Source organism: Rutilus rutilus, assembly GCF_951802725.1.
Source record: "Rutilus rutilus genome assembly, chromosome: 8".
Classification (NCBI taxonomy): Eukaryota; Metazoa; Chordata; class Actinopteri; order Cypriniformes; family Leuciscidae; genus Rutilus; species Rutilus rutilus.
The window spans coordinates 9135133-9160162 of NC_140222.1; the positions used below are offsets into that span (position 1 = coordinate 9135133).

The window sequence follows — 25030 nt, forward strand, 5'->3', positions numbered from 1 at the left end:
TGTGACTTTTTCTCATTTATCATCATGAACATGCATGCAAAGTTTCAACATGCTGGTGTTTTTTGACATATACAAACAAAATTACTGTTCCTTTCGTGATGTTCGCGGGTCAATTTGACCCGCATATTTTAACGCTCTAAGGCAACTGTACGGACCAAAAATAATAACATTTCTTGGTTATATTTTGTTATTTTATTTTTTTACTACCTTATGAAGCTAAAAAAAATTGTTTTACACACTTATTTCAATACAGAAAAATATTTTGTCAGCCACAGATGGTAAAAATTACCTATCATTTATTTTTTCAAGCTACCTGAAATAACATTAAACCTTTTTTTTTTTCCTTAATATTTTGTGACTTTTTCTCATTTATCATCATGAACATGCATGCAAAGTTTCAACATGCTGGTGTTTTTTGACATATACAAACAAAATAAATGTTCCTTTCGTGATGTTCGCGGGTCAATTTGACCCGCATATTTTAACACTCTAAGGCAACTGTATGGAACCAAAATAATAACATTTCTTGGTTATATTTTGTTATTTTATTTTTGATCATGAACATGCATGCAAAGTTTCAACATACTGGTGTTTTTTTTTTTTGACAAATACAAACAAAATTACTATTACGTCTGTGATGTCCATCATAGGCAGCTATTCAAAAGCAACTGTACAGACACAAAATAAAAACATTTATTTTATGTATGTCAGGGCATCAACTCCAGTTCTAAAGTGTAAGTGTATCTAAAAGTGCTCTAACCCAAACCATACACACTTGAAAAAGCTAAATCATGGTGTTCAGAATTAATTGCAAATTACAAATGAACATCTTTGACAGACACAGATAGTAAAATAAGCTCTCATTATATATTCAAGATATCTGAAATATCTTGAGACTTCGACATAGACAGCAGGAAAAATTTGCTCAGATTAACTGATTAATTGTTCAGTTATGATGTTCTAAGCAAAAAAAAAAAAAAAAAAAAGTTTAAAAAATGTATATGCAAATATATATAAATATAACGTATATTCAAATTTTAAATAGTTTTAAAAAATGGTTAAAAAACATTTTCATTAAATCATATCTTCAGATATATATTTTTTGGAATATTTGACAAATGCTGATATTAAAAGTTTACAGTTTGAACCTGAATCTTTGTTGTTTTTCATAGTGTGATTTTTGAGGAATTGTATTGAATCCAATGCGGGTCAATTTGACCCGGACCATAAGGGGAGTGCACAGAATTCCAACATAACACGAGGGTTAAGCATGTTTTAGAGAAAGTCAACATTTCATATAAAATATTTCTGTTTTTATCACTGTATCTACTCAAGACTACTTTAGAAAGATTTAGAAATCTATATTCACTAGTTCATCTATAAAATGTTTGATCAAGTAGTCGGAAGTGCTCCTAATTAAATCCCCATTAAGAACAAGTTTATGAATCTTTATGACCTCTACATAATATTGAATAATTGTTGTTGTGTATCATAATGGATCATCCATTTGTATCAATGATCATCATTGTGTATCATGATGACACATGGTCAAATAACAGATGACAGAATAAAAGATTATTAGGTAGCTGATATAAATATATTGGTTGTGGACATTATTTCATTCATTTTCAGAGTGATGATGCAGTTTTAAATCTTCATAAGAGACAACAGTCAGAAGAACATATCAATAATTCAATTGAAATGGCTTTTATGGTGTTTAATGATAGCTATATTTTTTTCTGCTATTGGAAATCAGTAGTATAGTATACGAGACAATGTTAATGCACACACTTTCTTACTCACACACTTAACTGTCTTAAATACTTATGAAAAACATAGGTTTTCGAAAATGAACATACAAAATTCATGTTTTCACTATGGATATGTGTAATTTGTGTTGTAGAACAAAACATTAAAGTATGGTCAAGTCATGTTTACCACAGGCTTTATTTTTCTCATAAACTGAAAATCCCATTATCAAATTCAAAATCAAATTATGATTATTCATATATATATATATACACACAAGACAAATTATAATATTTGGATAAAATACAATAATTCACTTTTTCATATAAAATACGGATGCACTGGCACACACACAGCTGGCCCGGGGCCTGCACAAGTATGCGTTTCCCCGTCATGCACAGTCTCTTTGCAAAATCAGGGAGGATGAGGAGCAGGTCTTGTTAGTTGCGCCATATTGGCCCAACCGGACCTGGTTCCCCGAACTCATGCTCCTCACGACGCCCTTCTTGGCCCATTCTTCTGAAAGAGGACCTGCTCTCTTAGAGACAATCTCTCTGGAAACTCCATGTCTGGTCTCTGGGCTGTCCTGCTGTCTCAAGTCGGACACAATTTCTAACCGGCACGCACGGCTTCTAGTCACCCGCCGATCAGTCTGCACAGCATTTACATTCTTGAAAAAAATAACCCATTAAATAAACTATGCAATCATTCAAGCATTTTTCTATAGAACCTTCTTTGCCATAAATAGTTCTTTAGAATCAAGTCAAAAGCCCTAGTGTTCTATATAGAACCCTACTGAACTTTTTTTTTTGAAGGTGGAGAAAGCTGGAAGAGAAACAAGAGAACTCTAAAGTGCAGGTCTTCAACGACACACTGTCCCGCAGAGTTCAGCTCCAACTCTAATCAAACACAACTAAACCAGCTCATCAAGCTCTTCAGGATTGCTTGAAAATCACAAGCTGTGGCCAAAGCTAGCTGAACAAACTCTGAGTTTCAGAGTAGGTTTAGACTTGACAAATCCAGATAAATCCAACCTGGGGCCTATACCATAAAGCTGGTTTAGGTGGCTAGCCCGATATGTTTCAGTTAAGTTTGCGCCAACCCTGGGTTTTAGGCACCATGAAAGTGGTTTGGCTTTTAGCATGTTCATCGCCATAGTAACTTACGCTCCACGGCTAACCTGGTCCGGGTCAGGTGCTGTTTCAGATTAGAGGTTGCAAATTGAACTTGGACCAATCAGCTGTGAGCAAAGTGTCACATGTCTGATGCGATAAAGTCACTTTACCTGTTTCTACTCCAAATTAAAGATCACTACACAGCAAATGATTTTTAAAGACAAAATCTTCTGGCTTTTAGTAATGCTTATTTAGAATAATGATTTATTATGATTTGGATATTATTTATGTAACTAGATGTGAAAGTTCATTGAGACAAACTTTAAGTTGGCTTGGAAAAGTTTGGACGAGAAGTTTAAAGTAGTTTGAAGTATTACATTATTACTTGATTTTGTCTTTCTCGATCCTTTTATAACAATTAAAAATATTTTGTTGCCGTCACATGAAAAACGATCAAATTATCAAATAATTGTTCTGGGTGGTTGCTTGGTGGTTGCCATTGTGTTCTGGGTGGTTGTTATGAGATAGATTAGAAATATTAGATAGAATGGAAAATGAGTCTCGATGGATTAGAAATAGTACATAGAATGGCAGCTAATGAAGTCTAATTAGCCTCTCCAACTGTCAACATTTGAATTTAGTTTGGAGTTAGAAAGAAATTTTAGGAAAACCGTTAGTCTGATCAGTCTGAAACGAGCAAGCAACTCGAGTCAGAACAGTTTGAAGGTTTAGTCTGAGTTTAGTGGTTGTAGCTTGAACAGTTTAGGAGGAGTAGCGTGGAGAAATTTTGGCTAAGAAGAATAATAATAAGCTTAAATACAATATCAGTATGTTGGCTTTTCCAAGCCAACTTAATTATTGTAATCTTAATCAATCACACATGTACAATTTTAGTTCATCAATTATTATTACGCATATATATAAAGGTATTGGTAATATATATATATATATATATATATATATATATATATATATATATATATATATATATATTTATATTATATATATATATATATATTATATATATGTTTATATTATATATATATTATATATATATATATATATATATATATATATATTATATATATATTTATATTATATATGCTAGAATCAATAGATAAAGCTATAAAATGCTATAAAAGCTATAAAATGACTACATGTGCTGAAATGTTCAATTCTCTCAATACCTTTATCAACTGTATAAAATAACTTCACAATTTTTACTTGCACTCTTTCATAGACAGCTATTTTCTTCCTGCTGTGTACATTTTTCTAAATTCTTTATATTTTTCAATCTCGTAATATTCTGTAGTGAATTGCACTGCTCCTCTCAAGAGAAACTAATCTCAGTTTCACTCTTTCTCAGCATGTGATTGGCTGTTCGCTACTGATGTCACACCTAAACTCCTAAACTCAGGATCAAAGCCTGAGTTGACAGAGAAAGTTGATGATCAGCATCATGGTACCAACAAAGCCTGGTTGGATTGGTTTGGTTTTGTCAACTCAAAACTAATCCTATAACCCTGAGTTTGTTCAGCTACCATCATGATACAGGGCCCTGGTTTAGATCAGGTTCAGCGCGGTCTCCCAAAGCTCGGTATAAATGTTCTCTGTCAACTCAGCACCGTTTCTCAATACCAATTGTGCAAATTTCGTACTTGTGCCTTAGTAGTTCGGACTTACCAAGTTGTACTCAGGACAACAAACTCCCGAGGACGGGAGGACGCAAGCCCGGTAATTCTGCAAGTGGAACAGCAGTGTTCTTGATCGCGTCACTCAGCTCGCTCTGGCTACTCCAGTTATCTCGTTATGTATAATTAGGCTACAATAAAACAAAATATGTTATAAAACACCACTCTGCCTCTTTTATTTTCATAAAAATGACTTTATTTCAAGCAATATAGTGACATATAACAAAGGCACTAAAGAAGCATTGGAACAAGGTAAATTCACCTTACTTTAACAACATAAATCAATCAATTGCTCGAAACGGAGTGGGAAGAAGTCAGACTTATTTAGACCCACCCCGGTGAAGGGTTAAACCGTAAACATAGGCAGTTTTTTTTTAGATCATTTCTATTTCCTGTTGCTGTGCAGCCTCTTTTATTGTATGTGAGTGTAAACAGCTCAACTTAGTCCCGTAGACCGGTCCGTTGCATTTCCGATTGAAAGCAGTATCAACAATGTCAAAAAAGAGATGTGCAGTCAAATGTCAAGCGTGTGTCCAAACGAATTTTCTCACTGAAAATGCAAGTGATCGCGCCGGCGTCTCCATGTCACGCAGAAGGAACGCTCCACACTCTGCAACAAACACTTGGATATGTGCATAATAATAGCAAACTTTTATCTAGATTAACATTAGAGCGAGCGGTCATGCCAGACGGATAAGTCCTCTTCATGTTTAACAAGTCAAATCATGCATTTTCTACCTATACGGTGAGTAAGTGCTGTGCCAGTTTGATAAAGGCGGCTGAGACGAGGCGGTAAAAGCGTAACGAGAGAGGGGGTCCCACAGAGAAACAAGAGCAACACAAACATATTTTTTGGAACATTGTTTGAAAGAACGTTTCAACCTCTGAGGCCCAATGACAGTAAATTGTGATTATACACAAAAAAGTCATTATTTTGCATCTGCTGAATTGAGTGTTTGTATTCTACTGTTTTTTTCCCCCATTCTTCTAGTAAATTCAGAGAGCCAAATGCAGGAGAACAACAACAACAACTATTCCTGCTACAGCACCAGCCGACGGACCTGAACCTGGAAGAGATTAAGAGAACAGGCATTAATGTGTGTGTTTATACTATTTTCATAGATATATTCTCTGTATGAACACACCTAATGTGGAGATGTGAAAGACTTATTCCTTTGTTAATAATACAGGGATTCTTCCATACTGGTGAAAGTTAAATGACAATTTTACAAAATATTTTTTCTAAAACAAATTCATGTGTTTAAACAAATGACTGCATAATCATTTTAGTGAGAGAAATCAGTAGAGGGATATACTGGAAGACATCACCCTTCAGAACAACATGCATTGATAAATAAACTGTAATGTATGTGGTGCAACCTATAAATAGATCAAAAAGGAAGCGTGGAGAAAACATACTTGTGTCCTACTCTTGCTTCATCCCCCTCTCGTACAATTCTTAATCGGTTTTGTCAGGACCTGACAAACAAGATGGAAAACACAAGACTAGAGAATATAAATAAAGAAAAAGAACACAAGTGCTGATGTTGAAATATAAGACAATGTGGCAGTTCTGTTCAATTGCAACTGCAGGAAAACCCGTAAAAACAGGGAAAGGGAAACAGGGAAACATGGGCAAAGAGGCGGGATTATGAGGTAACGTGACGCTAACAGACAGTAGACAAATGGCTACTGACATCAGCGGAATCCACCTGTCACTCAAGTGGCCACGCCCTTAATTATGCAGAACTTTAAGGCTTATAAAGTTCTTATAAACTTATAAATATAATTCAAAAGGATGAGTTCTAATGTTGAAAAAATTCACCCCCCTCACAGTTTTCATGAAGGGCAAAATTAGCTATATAAACCAATACCACTTTTTGCACCAGGCTGTAAACATATTTTTTTTTTCTGCTGTAAAGTTGGTCGTATTTACATGGGATATAAATATGGGATTGACTCTGTTTTGGAGCCGGTCTCTAGCGGCCAGTCGATGAACTGCAGTTTAAGTCACTTCTGTGTTGGCTTCACGAGAGACAGGATAATGTCCACATTATAACGTCACAATGTTGTAGCTTGGTTTCAATAAATGTTTTCAAGTGAGGTTTTGAGGGCTGAAATGTAAAGTATGTTTTAATAATACAATGACCTCTCATATGTCAAACGATCAAACGCAATTTCAGGTGAACGTTCAGGTCCTCGCTGAAATGCCACTGTTACAAAAGGATAAGACAGGATTATAAAGTTATAATCTTTCTGTAATACGCTCCCAGAAGCTGCTCTGTTTGAATGGAAGTCAATGGAGATGTTTCAGTCTACAAAAATAAAAGGCTTTTCTGTGGAGACGGTTCATCATATAAGTATAAGTATATGGCTAAGTTTGCATGAAATATCATTTCTGAGCTATATGGGTTTTTATATGAAAAATTATAACAGTATGATCGATGTGGATGTATGACCGGCAGTTTTCAGGGTTTTAAGTAGCCTATGAATTCATATTTAAAATGGAATTACAGTGTCATAGAGAAATTTCAAAGATCACAAATAAATATGAATTTATACTTTGTAGTATCAAGAAGAATTATAACAATAAAATGGCACTTCTGTTATATAATAGAGTGAGCTGTATTTCTGTACTCACCATAGACAGTAACAGTGAATCTGTATTTAGACACTGAGCTGCTGGTGCTGATCTCAACTTCATAAACTCCAGCATCTTCAGTTCTGATGTTCATGATGGTCAGAGATCCAGTCTTCTCGTCCAGCTTCAGTCTGTCTCTGAATCTCCCATCAAGATTATCAGGGATCATATTTTTCACTCCATCAGTTTTAGCTATTAGAGGCCCGTTAGTTCCAAACCTCCAGAATATCTCTTCACCTCTCTGTATTTCAGTGAGACTAGAGTTTAGAGTGACTGAATCTCCCTCCATCACTGACACTGACTTCACTGCATCTGTGTCAGCAAACACTCCTGAAGAACACACAGAAACAGTCTCTCAGCCAGGGGGTGTTTACACTTGGCCACTTACATGTAATGCGTTTTCTCAGATTGGATAGCTATCTGATTTATCAAAACGATTCCATTTAGCCTACGCCTGGTCACATAAATGTGTTTTTGCTAAACGGATTTAAATCCGATCTTCATTTCCCGCGCTATATGCAGATTAAAGGAGTGCACGTCACCGAAAGCAACAGATATGAGCTGCATTTTATTGATCATCAGCTAAAATTTCAAAATCAAAGACCGCAATAAGAGAGAGCGGCAACAGCCCTGGTAAGATCATTTCGTTTCTTTACTTTTAATCATGATGATTGTGTGTTAAGCGTCTGTGACTTACTTTCACTTTGATTTGCGATAGTTTGCACGTTGGCTGTAGATGAATATGCTCATCTGCGGTGACGCGCGTGTTCCAGTAGCGTCGTCATATCTGGCTATAACATTAGCATCTACATATATCCTATAACACGCTCTCACACGTTTATTTTTCTAGCATTTTTAGGAGGAGTAAAATTTACATATGTGGTTTCAACAACCAGATGCATTTACACTTGTCCAGTTTCGTCTGGAATGCGTCTCAGACCTCCTCCTGAAGTGGTTTGAGTGATCGGATTCAAATCCATCTCGAATGCGTTTCGGAGGGCATTTACACCTGGTCTTTTCACGATCGGATAGCATGAGGAAACGCATGAAGTGGCCAGGTGTAAACAGCCTCTCAGTCACACATTCAACTTTAAGCTGTTTTAATGAAGTTTTAACAGTTTTTTTCTAAATGATTGCAAACTTTGAGAAAGTAGAAAGATAGAAACTGCATCATGGGAAATAAATTGCAGGGTGGAAAACACAGATATGAGTTCACACACCTGCACATAGTTTACATTTTACGTTTTGGTTTAGTGTTGTAAGTCCCATAAGTAAATAAAATAGTAGGAAACTTCTCATGATCACATCTACGGCCTAGTCCACACGGACACGGGTATTTTTATAACCGGAGTTTTTCCTCCTGCGTTTAAAAAAAAAAATCCCGTCCACACATGCTCGGTTTAAAAGAAATCTCCACCTACAAAAAAAAAAAAAAAACACGCTATCACGCGCTGTCAAGAGCATGCCACACCAGCAGGCGGCGATCGTAAAGCCACGTTGGCCAATCAGGAGCCTGAATCAGAAGCAAAAACCCTGGTTTTACTGTCTACATGACAACACTGCAACCGGCGTTTCTGAAAATCCTCACCCTGGCAGAGGTTTTCAAAAATGTTCGGTTTCAGTGACCTGATACTGCGTTTCCGTGTGGACGAACGGCCAAACCGCGTAAAAAAAGGCACGGTTATAAAAATACCCGTGTCCGTGTGGACAAGGCCTACATCTCAGTAATATCTGGGAATAAGAGCAAGAGCTTATCTTCTGAAGGAAGCAAACTCCAAAGACATTAACCAGTTCAGAAACATCGCTCTGTTGAACGTAGAAGGAAAAATCTTCTTCTCAGTTCTGGCCAGAAGGATGACCACCTACCTGCTTGAGAATGGCTACATTGACACCAACTGCCAGAAGGTGGGAGTCCCAGGCTTCCCAGGGTGTGTAGAGCACTCTATAATGATCTGGGACTAGATTCAGAAGGCCAAACGGGAGAAGACAGACCTGCACGTCGTCTGGCTCGACCTTGCAAATGCGTATGGATCAGTCCCACTCCAGCTGCTAACTTACTCCATGGAGTTCTTCCATATGCCCTCCTGCATAAAGAACATAGTTGCATCCTACTTCAGTGACCTGCAGATGTGCTTTGCCCTCCAAGATTTTACCACTGGGTGGCAACAGTTAGAAGTAGGAATCGCCATGGGTTGTGCCATCTCTCCCATCTTGTTCGTGGCAGCCTTTGAGGTTATCCTCATCGGAGCAAGACAAATGGTTGGGGGGATCAAGCTACCATCTGGGCAGAGACTACCCCCACTGAGGACGTACATGGACGACATCACCAGCCTCCTTCAGACAGCAGCATGCACATCAAGACTGCTGAAAATAATGGACGAGTTGATGTCGGGGGCACGAATGAAGATCAAGCCATCAAAATCACGGAGCCTGTCTCTCAGAAGAGGAGTCAGAAATGACAGCACCATTTTCGTCGTAGGGGGAGAGAAAATCCCACTCATCTCTCAGCAACCCATTAAAAGCCTGGGGAGGCAGTACACGGCAGAGCTTACTGACAAACAGATGGGGAGAACTGTGAGCAAACAGCTCTCAGAAGGACTGGCAAAGATCGATCAAAGCCAACTCCCAGGAAAGTATAAGGTCTGGTGCTACCAGCATACACTCTACAGGAGGGTGATGTGGCCACTGAAAATGAGTGAGATCTCCTCATCCACCGTAAGCAAGATGGAAGGAAAAGGTGGATTGGGGCTGCCACGGTGCCTCTCAGAAACAGGCCTCTTCGGAAGGAACACCCTGCAGCTGCCATTTCAATCAATCAGTCTGGGCTACAAGCAGGAAAAGACCAGGCTGGTTTTCGAGTTGAGAGAGTCCGCTGACCAGGGGCCTCATTTATAAAGCTTGCGTACGCACAAAACGGGGCTGAAAACATGCATACGCCAGTTCCTGCGCAAAAGGTGGGATTTATAAAGAAAAACTTGACGGGAAAATTTGCGCACCTGCACGCAAACTCTGACCCATGCGTACGCACATTTTGGAGATGGAGCACTTTGGCGACACCGATGGTGAGCTGGAGTTAAATGTATTTTTGGTCACTTTTATACAGAAAATCTAAAGAAAATTAAACATATACAGAAAGATTATACAAATACAATTTCAATCACCAAGCCTGTCACTTGAAGCAAATATCCATTCCTTCTTAAATGACCGCGGCAGTGAGCGTGTTGAGCCGTTTAGTGAAACTGACGCAAATAACAGTTTAAATAAATAAAATACTTCTGATATAAACATTTATATTAAATATGCCATTCAAATTAATGGAGTTAAACACTTAAACATGAAATCATTACTGAAGTTACAATTTTTTTTTAAATTCAATCATTAGAAATATTTGTTGTGGATGCGATTGTTTTTGAACACTTTTCCTGTGGCGTGCTTTAATGTTTTAACCACATAGATAATTGCTTATCATGATAATACCAGATTGTCTAAGAAAATAGTTTTGTGCAAATAATGCCCAAGGCCTATCTGTTTCCATTAAAAATATAAATCAATTAAAATACAATTCGGCTAGTGGAAAAGATTGAGAAAAACTTTCTCTGAAATGTATTTTACACTATTTGATTTATGTAGGCTATTCAAAAACAAGGCAAGGATAGACAACTACTTGATTTGTATTAATGTAATGTTTCTTGTACCGTTTATATCATTTGCATATGATTATTCATCCACATGATAACTTAAACGTTATCACATGGATGAATAATCATATGCAAATGATATGTAGATGAGGATCTGCATAGTAAAACTAGGCGTTGTAAGCTCCATATATGGTTATTTCGGGTGGAGACGCATGTACGCACAATCTTCCGCTGACTGGGATTTATAAAGTGAATTCTGCGCAGGTTCTGGCGTACGCATGGTTTTATAAGTCTGAATATTTTTTTGCGTACGCCATTTTTGGCTTTTGTGCGTACGTACACTTTTAGTAAGGTTCCTACGCACAGTTTTATAAATGAGGCCCCAGGCTGTAAGGAACGCAAACCCTAAGGTTCGGACAGGCCGAAAGTGGAACGCCCAAACTGAGGTCGACCAAGCCGTCAGTCGTCTGCAACATCAAGAGATTGTCGGCAGAGTCCAGGCGGGAAGAGCAGGGCTAGGGTGGGAAGAAGTGCCACGGTTCTGGTCCAAGGCCAACCGCAAAGAGAGGAAGGAGATGGTGGTGGCGGAGGTGACAAGGATGGAGAAAGAGCGCTACAAGATCAAGGCCGTGTCGCAGGGCCAACAGGGAAGGTGGACAACCTGGGAGGGAATTGACAACCGAAACATCACCTGGGCAGACCTGTGGTAAATCCCACAGGCAAGGCTCAGCTTCCTCATCCGCAGAACCTACGACACGCTTCCCTGTCCTCGGAACCTTCACCAGTGGTTCGGGAGTGAGGAAGGCTGCACACTCTGCAATAGGCATGTGCCGGTATTCGGTAATGCGATAAATCGCGGTAATGAATATGCACGATATTGTTATCGTGGGCACTTCAAAATACCGTGAAAAATAATAGATCAGAATTTATATTTATAGAACGCGTATTAGCTTATTTTCCATCAACCGCTTAAACAAACACTGCGTATGCAGCGCGAAACACGTTCGCACTCTGATGTAAACAATCCCCACATGTATTAGCACTGTGTGCATGCGGCGCCGTGCGCACTCTAGTCTAATGTAAACAATCCTCACATGGAGAAGAAGCATGGCGGAAGGAGGAACGCTGCCGACGATTTATCCCCCTTCTAAAAGCAGGGCTGTCAATACGCATTCAGCGTGAGACTCACGCAATTTACACTTTTCAAATGCTCTCGCGCCACATGCAGTATCTCACGCAGAGAAAAATCGCGGAGCAAAGAGGACACGGATACCGACAGACTAGACAGAGCAGGTTATTATGGTATGAAAACAATTCTCAGCTCTCATGTTCTGTCCATTTTATTACGAAATTCAGACAATAAATACTGTTTTGGTGCTTGTAAATGTGACTTGACAGATCACTGTAGCGCCTCAGTTCAAGTAAACCGATCATCTGTTACTTTTTATTTAAAGATACAGTACAACTTACCGAAAGGTAAATATGCCTCATACATAATATCGATCATTCAGTGTTTTTCAACCACGGAAAGAGGTTAATAAAACTGCAGGTGAACAATTATGTCACAGAACGTTACATTTACCTCAGGAAAGCCATTTAATGACCAACACGTTAGTTGACTAGAAAAAAATAGCTATAGAGGGGAGTATTTTGCTAAATATGTGCACTATATTACATTGGTATTATACCATTTGTGTCATAATTGTTATTATAATGAAAACCAAATTATATTTAATTTAATTAGTTAATTTTTAACCTTTAATAATACCAGCTGACAGGGCTCTCTGTATGTTTACAGCAATATGTGAGATATATTTTTTCTTGAGAAAAATTAAAGTCTATCTACTGTAGCCTACCTAATATTTATCCAAAAAGTCTATACTGAATCAAGATTGAAATCAAATCCCAAGAATTGAAAGCGTGAAAATTGTGTAAAATTCTATTTAGTTACCAAATGTTTTGACAATCACTATTGTAATGCAAGTAGTTTTTTTTTCTACATCCCCCCCACCAATCCATCCATTTCTCTTGAGCAATTAAAATATCGTGATAATACCGTATACCGTGGTAAAAGCTCAATCAATTAATCGCAGCATGAAAAGTTGATACCGGCACATGCCTACTCTGCAATACCTCTAACGCAAGCCTCCAGCACATCTTGTCAGGCTGTAAGATTGCGCTATCCCAGGGACGCTATAGATGGCGTCACGACCAGGTCCTGAGAAAGCTAGCCGAGGTGATAGAGGGGTGGCGACAGGGCAGCAAAGGGGTACCACCAGCAGAGAACCACAACCACATCACCTTTGTCACGGAAGATGGGGGAAGAAGAAACCTCAGGCCAAGAGAAACAGCTAGGCCATTTTCCCCTGACCAGGAGTGGAATATGAGAGTTGATCTCGACAGGCAGCTCCGTTTCCCGGTTGAGATTACTGCTACATCTCTCCGCCCTGAAATAGCGGTGTGGTCTACCAAGGTAAAATCTGTGCTCCTCATTGAGCTCACAGTACCAGCGTAGGAGGGGATGGAGGCCGCCTATGAACGTAAGAAGGCCAAGTACTCAAGAGTTGACTGCTGAGTGCCGGGAGGCTGGCTGGAAGACCTCCATCTATCCAGTGGAGGTTGGATGCCGAGGCTACGTGGGGCTGTCAACCACACGCCTTCTGAGGGACGTAGGAGTGACCGGAGGGAACCTAAAGAAGGCAACCAAAGAGCTAGCGGAGGAGGCAGAGAAGGGGAGCTTTTGGCTCTGGCTGAGGAGGAAAGACAAGAGCTGGGGAAAGAACAACTAATCCTGATAACAGCCGCAAAGGGTGATACCAATCAGCTGCAGGGGTGCCAGGGAGACGTCCCTGTCACTGCTCCGCCACCAGGAGACGTTCCAGGATTAAAGGAGTGAAACGTTGGTGAATGGTGGTTCCTGGCTGATGACGCTGCAGCTGACCCATGGGCACCGGAGGAGGTGCGACCGGCAGAAATGCCTAGCAGGTGTTCCATCTACCTGTACATTTCACTGACTGATTTAAATAGTGGACTGTTGATCTGAACTAACTTTTACCAGAACACCCCAAAAAAACTTTGTAACTCACCATCCAGATGGCAAAACTGTAATGTATGTGGTGCAACCTATAAATAGATCAAAAAGGAAGCGTGGAGAAAACATACTCGTGTCCGACTCTTGCTCTGTCCGCCTCTCGTACAATTCTTTATCGGATTTGTCAGGACCTGACAAAGAAGATGGAAAACACAAGACTAGAGAATATAAATAAAGAAAAAGTATACAAGTGCTGATGATGAAATATAAGACAATGTGGCAGTTCTGTTCAATTGCAACTGCAGGAAAAACAAAACTCACAGTTTTCATGAAGGGCAAAATTAGCTATATAGACCCAAATACCAATTTTTGCACCAGGCTATAAACATATTTTTTCTGCTGTAAAGTTGGGCGTATTAACATGGGATATAAATATGGGATTGACTCTGTTTTGGAGCCGGTCTCTAGTGGCCAGTCGATGAACTGCAGTTTAAGTCACTTCTGTGTTGGCTTCACGAGAGACAGGAAGGTTGTCTTTTGACTGAAGAAACCTCTTGGATTTGACATGAAAACGACTTCTCTATTTTCTCCACATTATAACGTCACAATGTTGTAGCTTGGTTTCAATAAATGTTTTCAAGTGAGGTTTTGAGGTAAGAAATGTAAAGTATGTTTTAATAATATAATGACCTCTCATATGTCAAACGATCAAACACAATTTCAGGAGAACGTTGAGTCCTCGCTGAAATGGCCACTGTTACAAAAGCATAAGACAGGATTATAAAGTTATAATCTTTCTGTAATACGCTCCTAGAAGCTGCTCTGTTTGAATGGAAGTCAATGGAGATGTTTCAGTCTACAAAAATAAAAGGCTTTTCTGTGGAGACGGTTCATCATATATGTATATGGCTAAGTTTGCATGAAATATCATTTGCACTGAGCTATATGGGTTTTTATATGAAAAATTATAACAGTATGATCGATGTGATGTATGACCGTCAGTTTTCATGGAGCCTATGAATTCATATTTAAAAGGGAATTACAGTGTCATAGAGAAATTTCAAAGATCACAAATAAATATGAATTTATACTTTGTAGTATCAAGAAGAATTATAACAATAAAATGGCACTTCTGTAATATATAATAGAGTGAGCTATATTTCTCTACTCACCATAGACAGTAACATTGAATCTGTATTTAGACATTGAGCTTCTGTGGCTGATCTTAACTTCATAAACTCCAGCATGTTCAGTTGTGATGTTCATGATGGTCAGAGATCCAGTCTTCTTGTCCAGCTTCAGTCTGTCTCTGAATCTCTCATCAAGATCATCGGGGATCATGTTGTTCACTCCATCAGTTTTAGCTATAAGAGGCCCGTTAGTTCCAAATGTCCACGTTATCCGTTCACCTCTCTGTATTTCAGTGAGACTAGAGTTTAGAGTGACTGAATCTCCCTCCATCACTGACACTGACTTCACTGCATCTGTGTCAGCAAACACTCCTGAAGAACACACAGAAACAGTCTCTCAGGGGCTGTTTACACCTGGCCACTTACATGTAATGCGTTTTTTCAGATCGGATAGCTATCCGATTTATCATAACGAATCCATTTAGCCTACACCTGGTCACATAAATGTGTTTTTGCTAAATCCGATGCAGATTTAATGGAGTGCACGTCACCGAAAGCAACAGATATGAGCTGCATTTTATTGATCAGCTAAAATTTCTAAATCAAAGACCGCAATAAGAGAGAGCGACAGCAGCCCTGGTAAGATCATTGTTTCTTTACTTTTAATGATGATGATTGTGTGTTAAGCGTCTGCGACTTACTTTCACTGTGATTTGCGATAGTTTGCACGTTGGCTTGATGAATATGCTCTGCTACTCATCTGCGGTGATGCGTGTTCCAGTAGTGTCGTCATATCTGGCTATAACATTAGCAACTACATATAGCCTATAACACGCTCTCACACGTTTATTTTTCTAGCATTTTTGGGAGGAGTAAAATTTACATATGTGGTTTCAACAACCAGATGCATTTACACTTGTCCAGCTTTGTCTGGAATGCGGCCCAGACCTCCTCCTGAAGTGGTTTGAGCGATCGGATTCAAATCCGTCTCAAATGCTTTTTGGAGGGCATTTACACCTGGTCTTTTCACGATCGGATAGCTATCCGATCTGAGAAAACGCATGAAGTGGCCAGGTGTAAACAGCCCCTCAGTCACACATTCAACTTTAAGTTGTTTTAATGAAACTTTAACGGTTAGTTTCTAAATGATTACACACTTTGAGAAAGTAGAAAGATAGAAACAGCATCATGGGAAATAAATGGCAGGGTGGAAAACACAGATATCTGAGTTCACACAACTGCACATAGTTCCCTTTCGAACGGTCACTTCGTATTGCGTAGCTATACGCAGTGGGGAAACTCCTTTTCCTCGATTTTACTGAAGCTTTTGTGTAAAACGCATTTGCAGCTGCATAGCTATTACACTGAGCGTCTGGCTCGCTCATAGGCTGTGCTGCAGCAACTGCATAAACCAATGGCATGTGAGAGGGGATTCTCACATCTCAACATAATAAAAACCAAGTACAGATCTCGTCTGTCACATGCTCGTCTCTCAGCCCTGATGTAGATACACCTGTCAAAGCAGACCACAGAGACATTTGACCCAAAGCAAGCTGTTGACCTCTGGATGGAGGCAGCTAATCGGAGGCTCAACCAAGGACAGGGAGGTGCATCTGCGGCATCTTCATCATCTACCATGCAGGAAGCTGAAGCAGAGGACATTGGGGGTGACACTGGCATGTACCCAATGAGCATCATCACACGTCAGAACTCCCCAATGGGGCGTGGCCTTAGCCTATAACATTCCCCCGAATTCACCATTTTAGCAGATATCACTCCTTCAGCGACAACTGCATGTCTCTGACACTTTATACTGAAAGCACGCCGTTGAATCAGGCCCTTCAGAGTGAGCGAGCACATCCTCAGACGTTTCCCCTGACACTCCTGTGGTCATCCGGCGACGACAACGATGATTATATCCTTTTAAAAATGCCTAGTTCATCCTGCGCCACGTGCGGACTCAAGCTGCACAAGGCCGATGGACACGCAAGCTGCATTTCTTGCCTGGGAATCCCCCACGCGGAAAATGCACTCTCTGCCGGTGGATGTGAGGCCTGCGAAAGCATGCCGATCTCCGTGCTGCGAACGCGGATAGCTCTCCGCTTCACCCACACTTCCCATCCCGGCACTACTTCAGACGAGGAAGAAGAAACGCCGCAGCAAAAGGCCCCCCGAGAGCATGGATGTAAGTGAACGCACGGCGGCCGCGGAAGTCAGAAGTCCACGAGGAGCTGACTAAGGCGTGGCCTGCACCATATTCAGCGCGAGTGGGTTCAGCAGTTTCCGCGACACTCTCATCAGTCGATGGTGCAGCAGAAAAGGGATACGAGTCTTTGCCGCCCCTCGAAGAGGCTGTGGCAGCTCATTTGTGTTCGAGCACGACGGCTAGCTGGCGAGCTAGAGCTACCCACCCCAACAAGCCCTGTAGAGCCACATCAGCCCTTGCTGGACGCGCGTATTCCGCCTCTGGCCATGCTGCATCGGCTCTACACACCATGGCTGTGCTACAGGTCTACCAGGCCAAACTCCTCCAGTCGATGGATGAGGCTGGCCTGGACCCAGAGGCCTTCAGCGATCTCAGGAGTGCAACGGACCTTGCGTGCGTGCTACGAAGGCTACAGCACAGGCCATAGGTAAGAGCATGGCGAGCTTGGTTGTTTTAGAGCGCCACCTTTGGCTTAATCTGACTGAGATTAAGGACACGGACAGGACACGGTTTCTCAACGCACCCGTATCCAGCTCCGGCCTCTTCGGCCCGGCGATGAAAGGGTTTTCGGAGAGATTTACCGAGGCACAGAAGGCGTCCCAGGCCAGGCGACACTTCTTGCCGAAGAGCTCGAGCTCTGCATCCAGCAAGACCAAACCAGCTTCTTCGCCGCACCCAGCCAAGCCAGCGAAGCAGGTATCTCAGCCCCGTCCTGCGGCTGATACCTTCCGTCAGCCGCGACCGGCTACCCGATGCCCCAGTCGCCAAGGTGCGCGGCCCAGCGTAGTGAGTGTCCCGGTACCGCCGAAGTCGTCCTAGCAAGGACAAAGAGATCATCGTGTGTGGCTCGTGGGCTTGTGTCTCGCGCTAGCCGGACCACCCTTAAAAAAGCCCGCACTACTTCCCGCAGCTCCCTGTTTAGTTCAGGCGGCTGGGGATTTTACTATTGTAAACAGGCCCGCAGCAGTGAGCGCGCCTCTACAAACAAACGCCGTTTTCACGGCGACCCAAATAAAACAGAAAGAGAGTATGTTTCACAATCACAACCCATGGGTTCACGGTCCCCCTACACTAGGTGGCCCCTTCCCTGTTGTAACACTTACTCTCCCCCAGGCGAAAGCTTGTACAGTCAGTCAAACACAAATGTGCACAAATCACAATACAAGGCTAGTAGGTCCCCACATGTTAGGCGACTCACCCCAATCAGTAGTTCATTCCCTAGCCACACGGGTGCAGGGCTGGCAAGCCATCCCCGGTGTGTCGAGTTGGGTAATAAACATTATAAAGCGAGGCTACTCGCTCCAATTCGCTCGCAGACCCCCAAAGTTTCAGGCGGTTGTTGAGTCTTCAGTGAGAAGCAGCGTGGGTCATGTGCTTCGAGCTGAAGTACAAAAACTGTTAGCAAAAGGGGCGATAAAATTAATCCCCCCCCCCCCCCCCCCCCCGCCCGCGCAAACACACTCAGGGTTTTACAGACGTTATTTTCTAAGACGCATACTTTCATATTCAGATAAACCCTCATCACAGGCCATTTCTGAGATTCGCCTGCGAGGGTCAGGCTTATCAATACACAGTTCTGCCTTTCGGCCTATCCTTAACACCCCGTACATTCACAAAGTGCATGGATGCAGCGCTTTCTCCCCTGAGACATCAGGGAGTGCGCGTGTTGAACTATCTCGACGACTTGCTAGTGCTGGCCCAATCGAGAACCGAGCTAATAGCTCACAGAGATTTGATTCTTGGCCATTTGAAATGCCTGGGTCTCACAATCAATGTTACCAAGAGCAAACTGACCCCCAGCCAGAGCGTAGTCTTTCTGGGCACAGTTCTAGACTCGATGGCAATGACAGCGCGGCTCACACGAGAGCGCACACTCTCAGTACAGACACTAGCAGCCTTTTTCAAAGTGCGCGAGCGCGCGCCCCTGAAAAAATTTCAGAAACTTCTCGGTTTCATGTCAGCGGCATCGTCAGTACTCTGTATGGGACTACTGCGCATGCGCCCACTGCAGCACTGGCTGAAACGGCGTGTGCCAACCCATGCATGGCAGTCCGGCAGCCTGCAAGTTATTTTGAATCACGGTTCAAAGCATAACTGCCAAAATTAAAAAGTCACCATGTCCTGGTCCGCACGGACAACATGTCAGTGGTGGCTTACATAAATCGCCAAGGTGGCATCAGGTCAGGCAGCCTGTATGCCATGGCGAGAGACCTCCTCATGTGGGCACAGACCAATCTGCGCTCTCTGAGGGCAATGCATATTCTGGGCGTTCAGATTCTGGGCGCGGATATGCTGTCATGGGGCAACACTCCCCTAGGCTATTTCGGAGAGGCCAAAATAGACCTTTTTGCCTCGAGACCCAACACCCATTGCAAAATGTTCAGGGAGAACGGGTGCCCAGTCCTGCTGGTGGCCCCTCTCTGGAGATCCAGACTGTGGTTTCCGGAGCTGATTCAGCTATCAGACACAGTCCCTTTGCCTGTTCCGATGAGGAAAGACCTCCTCTCTCAGGCCAAAGATACAATATGGCACCCTCGGCCCAACTTATGGGCCCTCCATGTATGGCTCCTAAACGGCTACCCAGGGACCTTCCTGGGAAGGTCCTAAATACTATCTCTGAAGCCAGGGCCCCGTCTACTCAGCGCCTCTATGCTTTGAAATGGTCAGTTTTTTCCAGCTGGTGCTCGAAAACTGTGAGAACCAAGAGTCATGTGAGGTATCTGTGGTATTCTCCTTCCTACAGGAGTTGTTGGACGCGGGCCGCTCCCCGTCCACGCTCAAAGTATATGTGGCAGCTATTGCAGTGCATCATGCTCTGATGGCTGACCAATCAATAGAAAGAAATAAGTTGGTGGTGCAGTTTTTGAAGGGTGCTAGGAGAATCAACCCCTCCAGACCCCCTTCTGTGCCCCTTTGGGACTAAGGGCCCACCATTTGATCCGCTCCAGTCGGTTGATCTGAAACGTCTCTCGCTAAAGACTGCTCTCCTGTTGGCACTGGCATCTATCAAGCGAGTGGGAGATCTGCAGGCTCTCTCAGTGAGCCCTTAATGTTTGGAGTTTGGTCCAGGTGACACTAAGGTCATCCTCAAACCCAGGCATGGTTATGTACCCAAAGTGCTCTCAACACCGTTCAGAGCACAGGTCATTACATTATTAGCTCTTTCCCCTTCCGTTGAGGATGGGGAGGTTAATCTTCTCTGCCCTGTCAGAGCGCTGAGTATCTATCTGGACTTCTGGAGCGTTCTGCGTCTTTTAGATAGTCAGAACAGCTTTTTGTCTGCTTCGGTGGCCGATCCAAGGGTGATCCAGTCACTAAGCAAAGGCTGTCTAGATGGATTGTGGATGCCATATCCATGGTTTATGCCTCGGTGGGGCAGGTTTGCCCCATTGGTGTTAAGGCCCATTCGACTAGAGGCATGACTTCGTTGTGGGCTTGGTCATCTGGCTTTCCCATTTAAGATATTTGTGATTCGGCCGGCTGGTCCTCGCCTTCCACATTTATGAAATTTTATAATATGGAGGTGCCTTCTCTACAAGCGAAGGTACTTTCGGTATGATAAAGGCCTGACGGTGTCTGGTCTTATATACATTGTATTATGTATAATCATTCACACATATATAAACCCGCGTTGCTAAATATATATATATTATACTGATAGCCCCGATGGTGTCTGGGCTCATTAGTGTTTTATGTTAGTAATATTACTGACACATATATATTTTATAGGACCCAACGGTGTCTGGTCTGATATATAAAATGGTTTCGGCTGTCTATGGGCTCAGGGACCTGAGTTCAGTGGCAACCAGTTACTTTTGGTGTGGCGTTTTACATGGCGCCCCCACTGCGTATAGCTACGCAATGCGAAGTGACCGTTTGAAAGGGAACTACTCGGTTACTATCGTAACCTCGGTTCCCTGAGATAGGGAACGAGTATTGCGTAGCCGGCCGCACTATAGTAATCTGGGGAGTTGTCGCTTCAGTCGTGAAACCTGCTAAAATGGCGAATTCGGTGGAATGTTATAGGCAAAGGCCACGCCCCCTTGGGGAGCTCTGACGTGTGATGATGCTCAATGGGCACACGCCAGAGGCTATGAGCGAGCCAGACGCTCAGTGTGCTAGCTGTGCAGCTGCAAATGCGTTTTACACAAAAGCTTCACTAAATCGAGGAAAAGGAGTTTCCCCCACTGCGTATAGCTACGGAATACTCGTTCCCTATCTCAGGGAACCGAGGTTACGATAGTAACCGAGTAGTTTACATTTTACGTTTTGGTTTAGTGTTGTAAGTCCCATAAGTAAATACAACAGTAGGAAACTTCTCATGATCACATCTGCATCTCAGTAATATCTGGGAATAAGAGCAAGAGCTTATCTTCTGACTTATTTAAATAGTGGACTGTTGATCTGAACTCATTTTTACCAGAACACCCCCAAAACACTTTGTAACTTACCATCCAGGCGGCAAAAGCACAGCCAGAAAAAAACTAATGTTTTTCCTTTAAAACTGTAATGTATGTGGTGCAACCTATAAATAGATCAAAAACGAAGCGTGGACAAAACATACTCGTGTCTGACTCTTGCTCCGTCCCCCTGTCGTACAATTCTTTAGCGGTTTTGTCAGGACCTGACAAAGAAGATGGAAACCACAAGACTAGAGATTAGAAATAAAGAAAAAGTACACAAGTAAGTTCTGATGATGAAATATAAGACAATGTGGCAGTTCTGTTCAATTGCAACTGCAGGAAAAAAAAAAAAACTCACAGTTTTCATGAAGGGCAAAATTAGCTATATAGACCCAAATACCAATTTTTGCACTAGGCTATAAACATATTTTTTCTGCTGTAAAGTTGGTCGTATTAACATAAATTATAAATATGGGATTGACTCTGTTTTGGAGCCGGTCTCTAGTGGCCAGTCGATGAACTGCAGTTTAAGTCACTTCTGTGTTGGCTTCACGAGAGACAGGAAGGTTGTCTTTTGACTGAAGAAACCTCTTGGATTTGACATGAAAACGACTTCTCTATTTTCTCCACATTATAACGTCACAATGTTGTAGCTTGGTTTCAATAAATGTTTTCAAGTGAGGTTTTGAGGTCAGAAATGTAAAGTATGTTTTAATAATACAATGACCTCTCATAGTTCAAACGATCAAACACAATTTCAGGTGAACGTTCAGGTCCTTGCTGAAATGGTCACGGTTAAAAAAAAGGATAAGACAGGATTATAAAGTTATAATCTTTCTGTAATACGCTCCTAGAAGCTGCTCTGTTTGAATGGAAGTCAATGGAGATGTTCAAAAGCTTTTCTGTGGAGACGGTTCATATAAGTATATGGCTAAGTTTGCATGAAATATCATTTGGACTGAGCTATATGGGTTTTTATATAAAAAATTATAACAGTATGATCGATGTGGATGTATGACCGTCAGTTTTCAGGGAACCTATGAATTCATATTTAAAAGGGAATTACTGTGTCATAGAGAAATTTCAAAGATCACAAATAAATATGAATTTATACTTTGTAGTATCAAGAAGAATTATAACAATAAAATGGCACTTCTGTTATATAATAGACTAGAGTGAGCTGTATTTCTCTACTCACCATAGACAGTAACAGTGAATCTGTATTTAGACAGTGAGCTGCTGATGATCTCAACTTCATAAACTCCAGCATCTTCAGTTCTGATGTTCATGATGGTCAGAGATCCAGTCTCCTTGTCCAACTTCAATCTGTCTCTGAATTTCCCATCAAGATTATCAGGGATCATGTTGTTCACTCCATCATTTTTAGCTATAAGAGGCCCGTTAGTTCCAAATGTCCACGTTATCCGTTCACCTCTCTGTATTTCAGTGAGACCAGAGTTTAGAGTGACTGAATCTCCCTCCATCACTGACACTGACTTCACTGCATCTGTGTCAGCAAACACTCCTGAAGAACAAACAGAAAGAGTCTCTCAGTCACACATTCAACTTTAAGTTGTTTTAATGAAGCTTTAACTGTTAGTTTCTAAATGATTACACACTTTGAGAAAGTAGAAAGATAGAAACAGCATCATGGGAAATAAATTGCAGGGTGGAAAACACAGAAATCTGAGTTCACACACCTTCATATAGAGGGTTTTCACCTACGTCACGATTTGGTCAGTTACCCGGATGCGCGGCCATATTGGAGGTACTCGGATGTAAACAACGGCATGGATTGCACTGTTTATGTACTATTGAACACATCGTTACACTCATTTCTGATGTCTAAACCACGGGAAAAACACATGGAAGCTGCGAAATCATATAGAGAAGGACTTGGTAAGCAGGAAAGAGCTCAACATTTTGACAAACTTAAGGTAATATGTGGTAAAGATCTGAACGAGCTAGCTTCTCTAGTCCTTAACGTTACTTCTTTTTCGTATCCCGACATTGGCTACGTTCAGATTGTCAGTCCAAAAAAAGCACATGAAATCGGTTTCAAGCTACATCCATATGTGGTTTAATATCCTATTCAAATCACATATCAGGAAATCCACCAGTCTGAACGCTCTTTCTCGTGGTTTATGTGACTTTCTCACGCCACGTAAAATATAAACATCAGACGTTGTTATAGGGAACATGCTGAAAGTCGCTGCCGAAACAAGGTTGAGTTGATGCAAAGTGCCGGACGAGCAGAAAATTATTATTTTTGAAAAGTATTTTGAAACCGGCGCGGATGAAAAAGAGTTGTGCATACAGTAACCTACCAGCCTCCTACAGTTCTGCAGTTCGAGACGCAGTAGTCCAGCGCGGCGGCTATACATTTCCATATTGTAAAATTTAAATAAGAAAACATTTATATTGCAAATGCAAACCTCTCCATCAACGCAACAGCATTGCCGTATTGTCAAAGAGCTGCGTGGACACACAAATCGGTTCTGAACAGTTGCAATACAGTGTGGAGTGTGGACATCATTTTAGATCATATTCCAATCGGATACAAAGATAATCGGATTGACAGTGTGTATGTACCCATAGTTAACTATTATACGTCAAAATTTTAGCCATAGTTAACGCTTCATTTACACATTTGGCTGATGCTGTGCCTCTCAACCACAAACGCCATCTTTCATCAGTTTTTTGCACTCTTCTCTTTAACTTTCGGCAGTCTATAGAACTAGAAATGTTTTTTCTCGGTGCGACCGATGAGTACAGACCAAAACTTGACCATTTTTCAGAAGCAATAATCAGCCAAATTTGCGAGTCCGTTCAGTTCAATGGCACTGTTTACGTTCAGTACCTCCAAAATGGCCGACTTCCGGATTGATGACGCGTCGTGAAAACCCTCTATAGTTTTCATTTTACGTTTTAGTTTAGTGTTATAAGTTCCATAAGTAAATACACCAGGAAACGTCTCATGGTCATATCTACATCTCAGCAATATCTGGTAAATAAAAGCAAGAGCTTATTTAATTAAAGCAAAAGCTTATTTAAAGAGCAAGAGACTGATTTAAATGGTGGACTGTTGATCTGAACTTTTACCAGAACGCCCCCAAAAAGTTTGTAACTCACCATCCAGACGGCAAAAGCACAGCCAGAAAAAAACTAATGTTTTTCCTGTAAACATTGTCACCCAAAAGCTCTGAGGTATGAAATAAGAGTTTAGAAATATTATCTGTGTCTGTCTCGGCTGAGTGAGCATGCGTGTAACGTTAACGCGTTGAGGCTATAATTCAGTTTGTTTTCCGGAGCATTGCTTGAAATGAGTCTGTCACGTGACATGTGGAACTGAAGCTTCGTTACCTCACTATCACGTCACCAGGCTAGTGCAATATAATAATTATATCAGTCATGCGTTTACTATGT

General features: G+C 41.6%; 1 protein-coding gene across 1 annotated transcript; it reads right to left on the reverse strand.

Annotated features, from left to right (window-relative positions):
• Positions 1-4728: 4728 nt before the first annotated feature.
• Positions 4729-24814, reverse strand: LOC311294619 (T-lymphocyte surface antigen Ly-9-like). The gene is made up of 6 exons (XM_084415574.1): positions 24737-24814; positions 22803-23129; positions 15038-15367; positions 7197-7526; positions 5975-6034; positions 4729-5622 (listed from the first exon to the last, which is right to left on the reverse strand). The coding sequence occupies exons 1-5, from the start codon at positions 24789-24791 to the stop codon at positions 6015-6017; spliced, it is 1062 nt and encodes a 353-aa protein (XP_084271700.1). The 5' UTR covers positions 24792-24814; the 3' UTR covers positions 4729-5622; positions 5975-6014.
• Between the last annotated feature and the right edge of the window lie 216 nt (positions 24815-25030).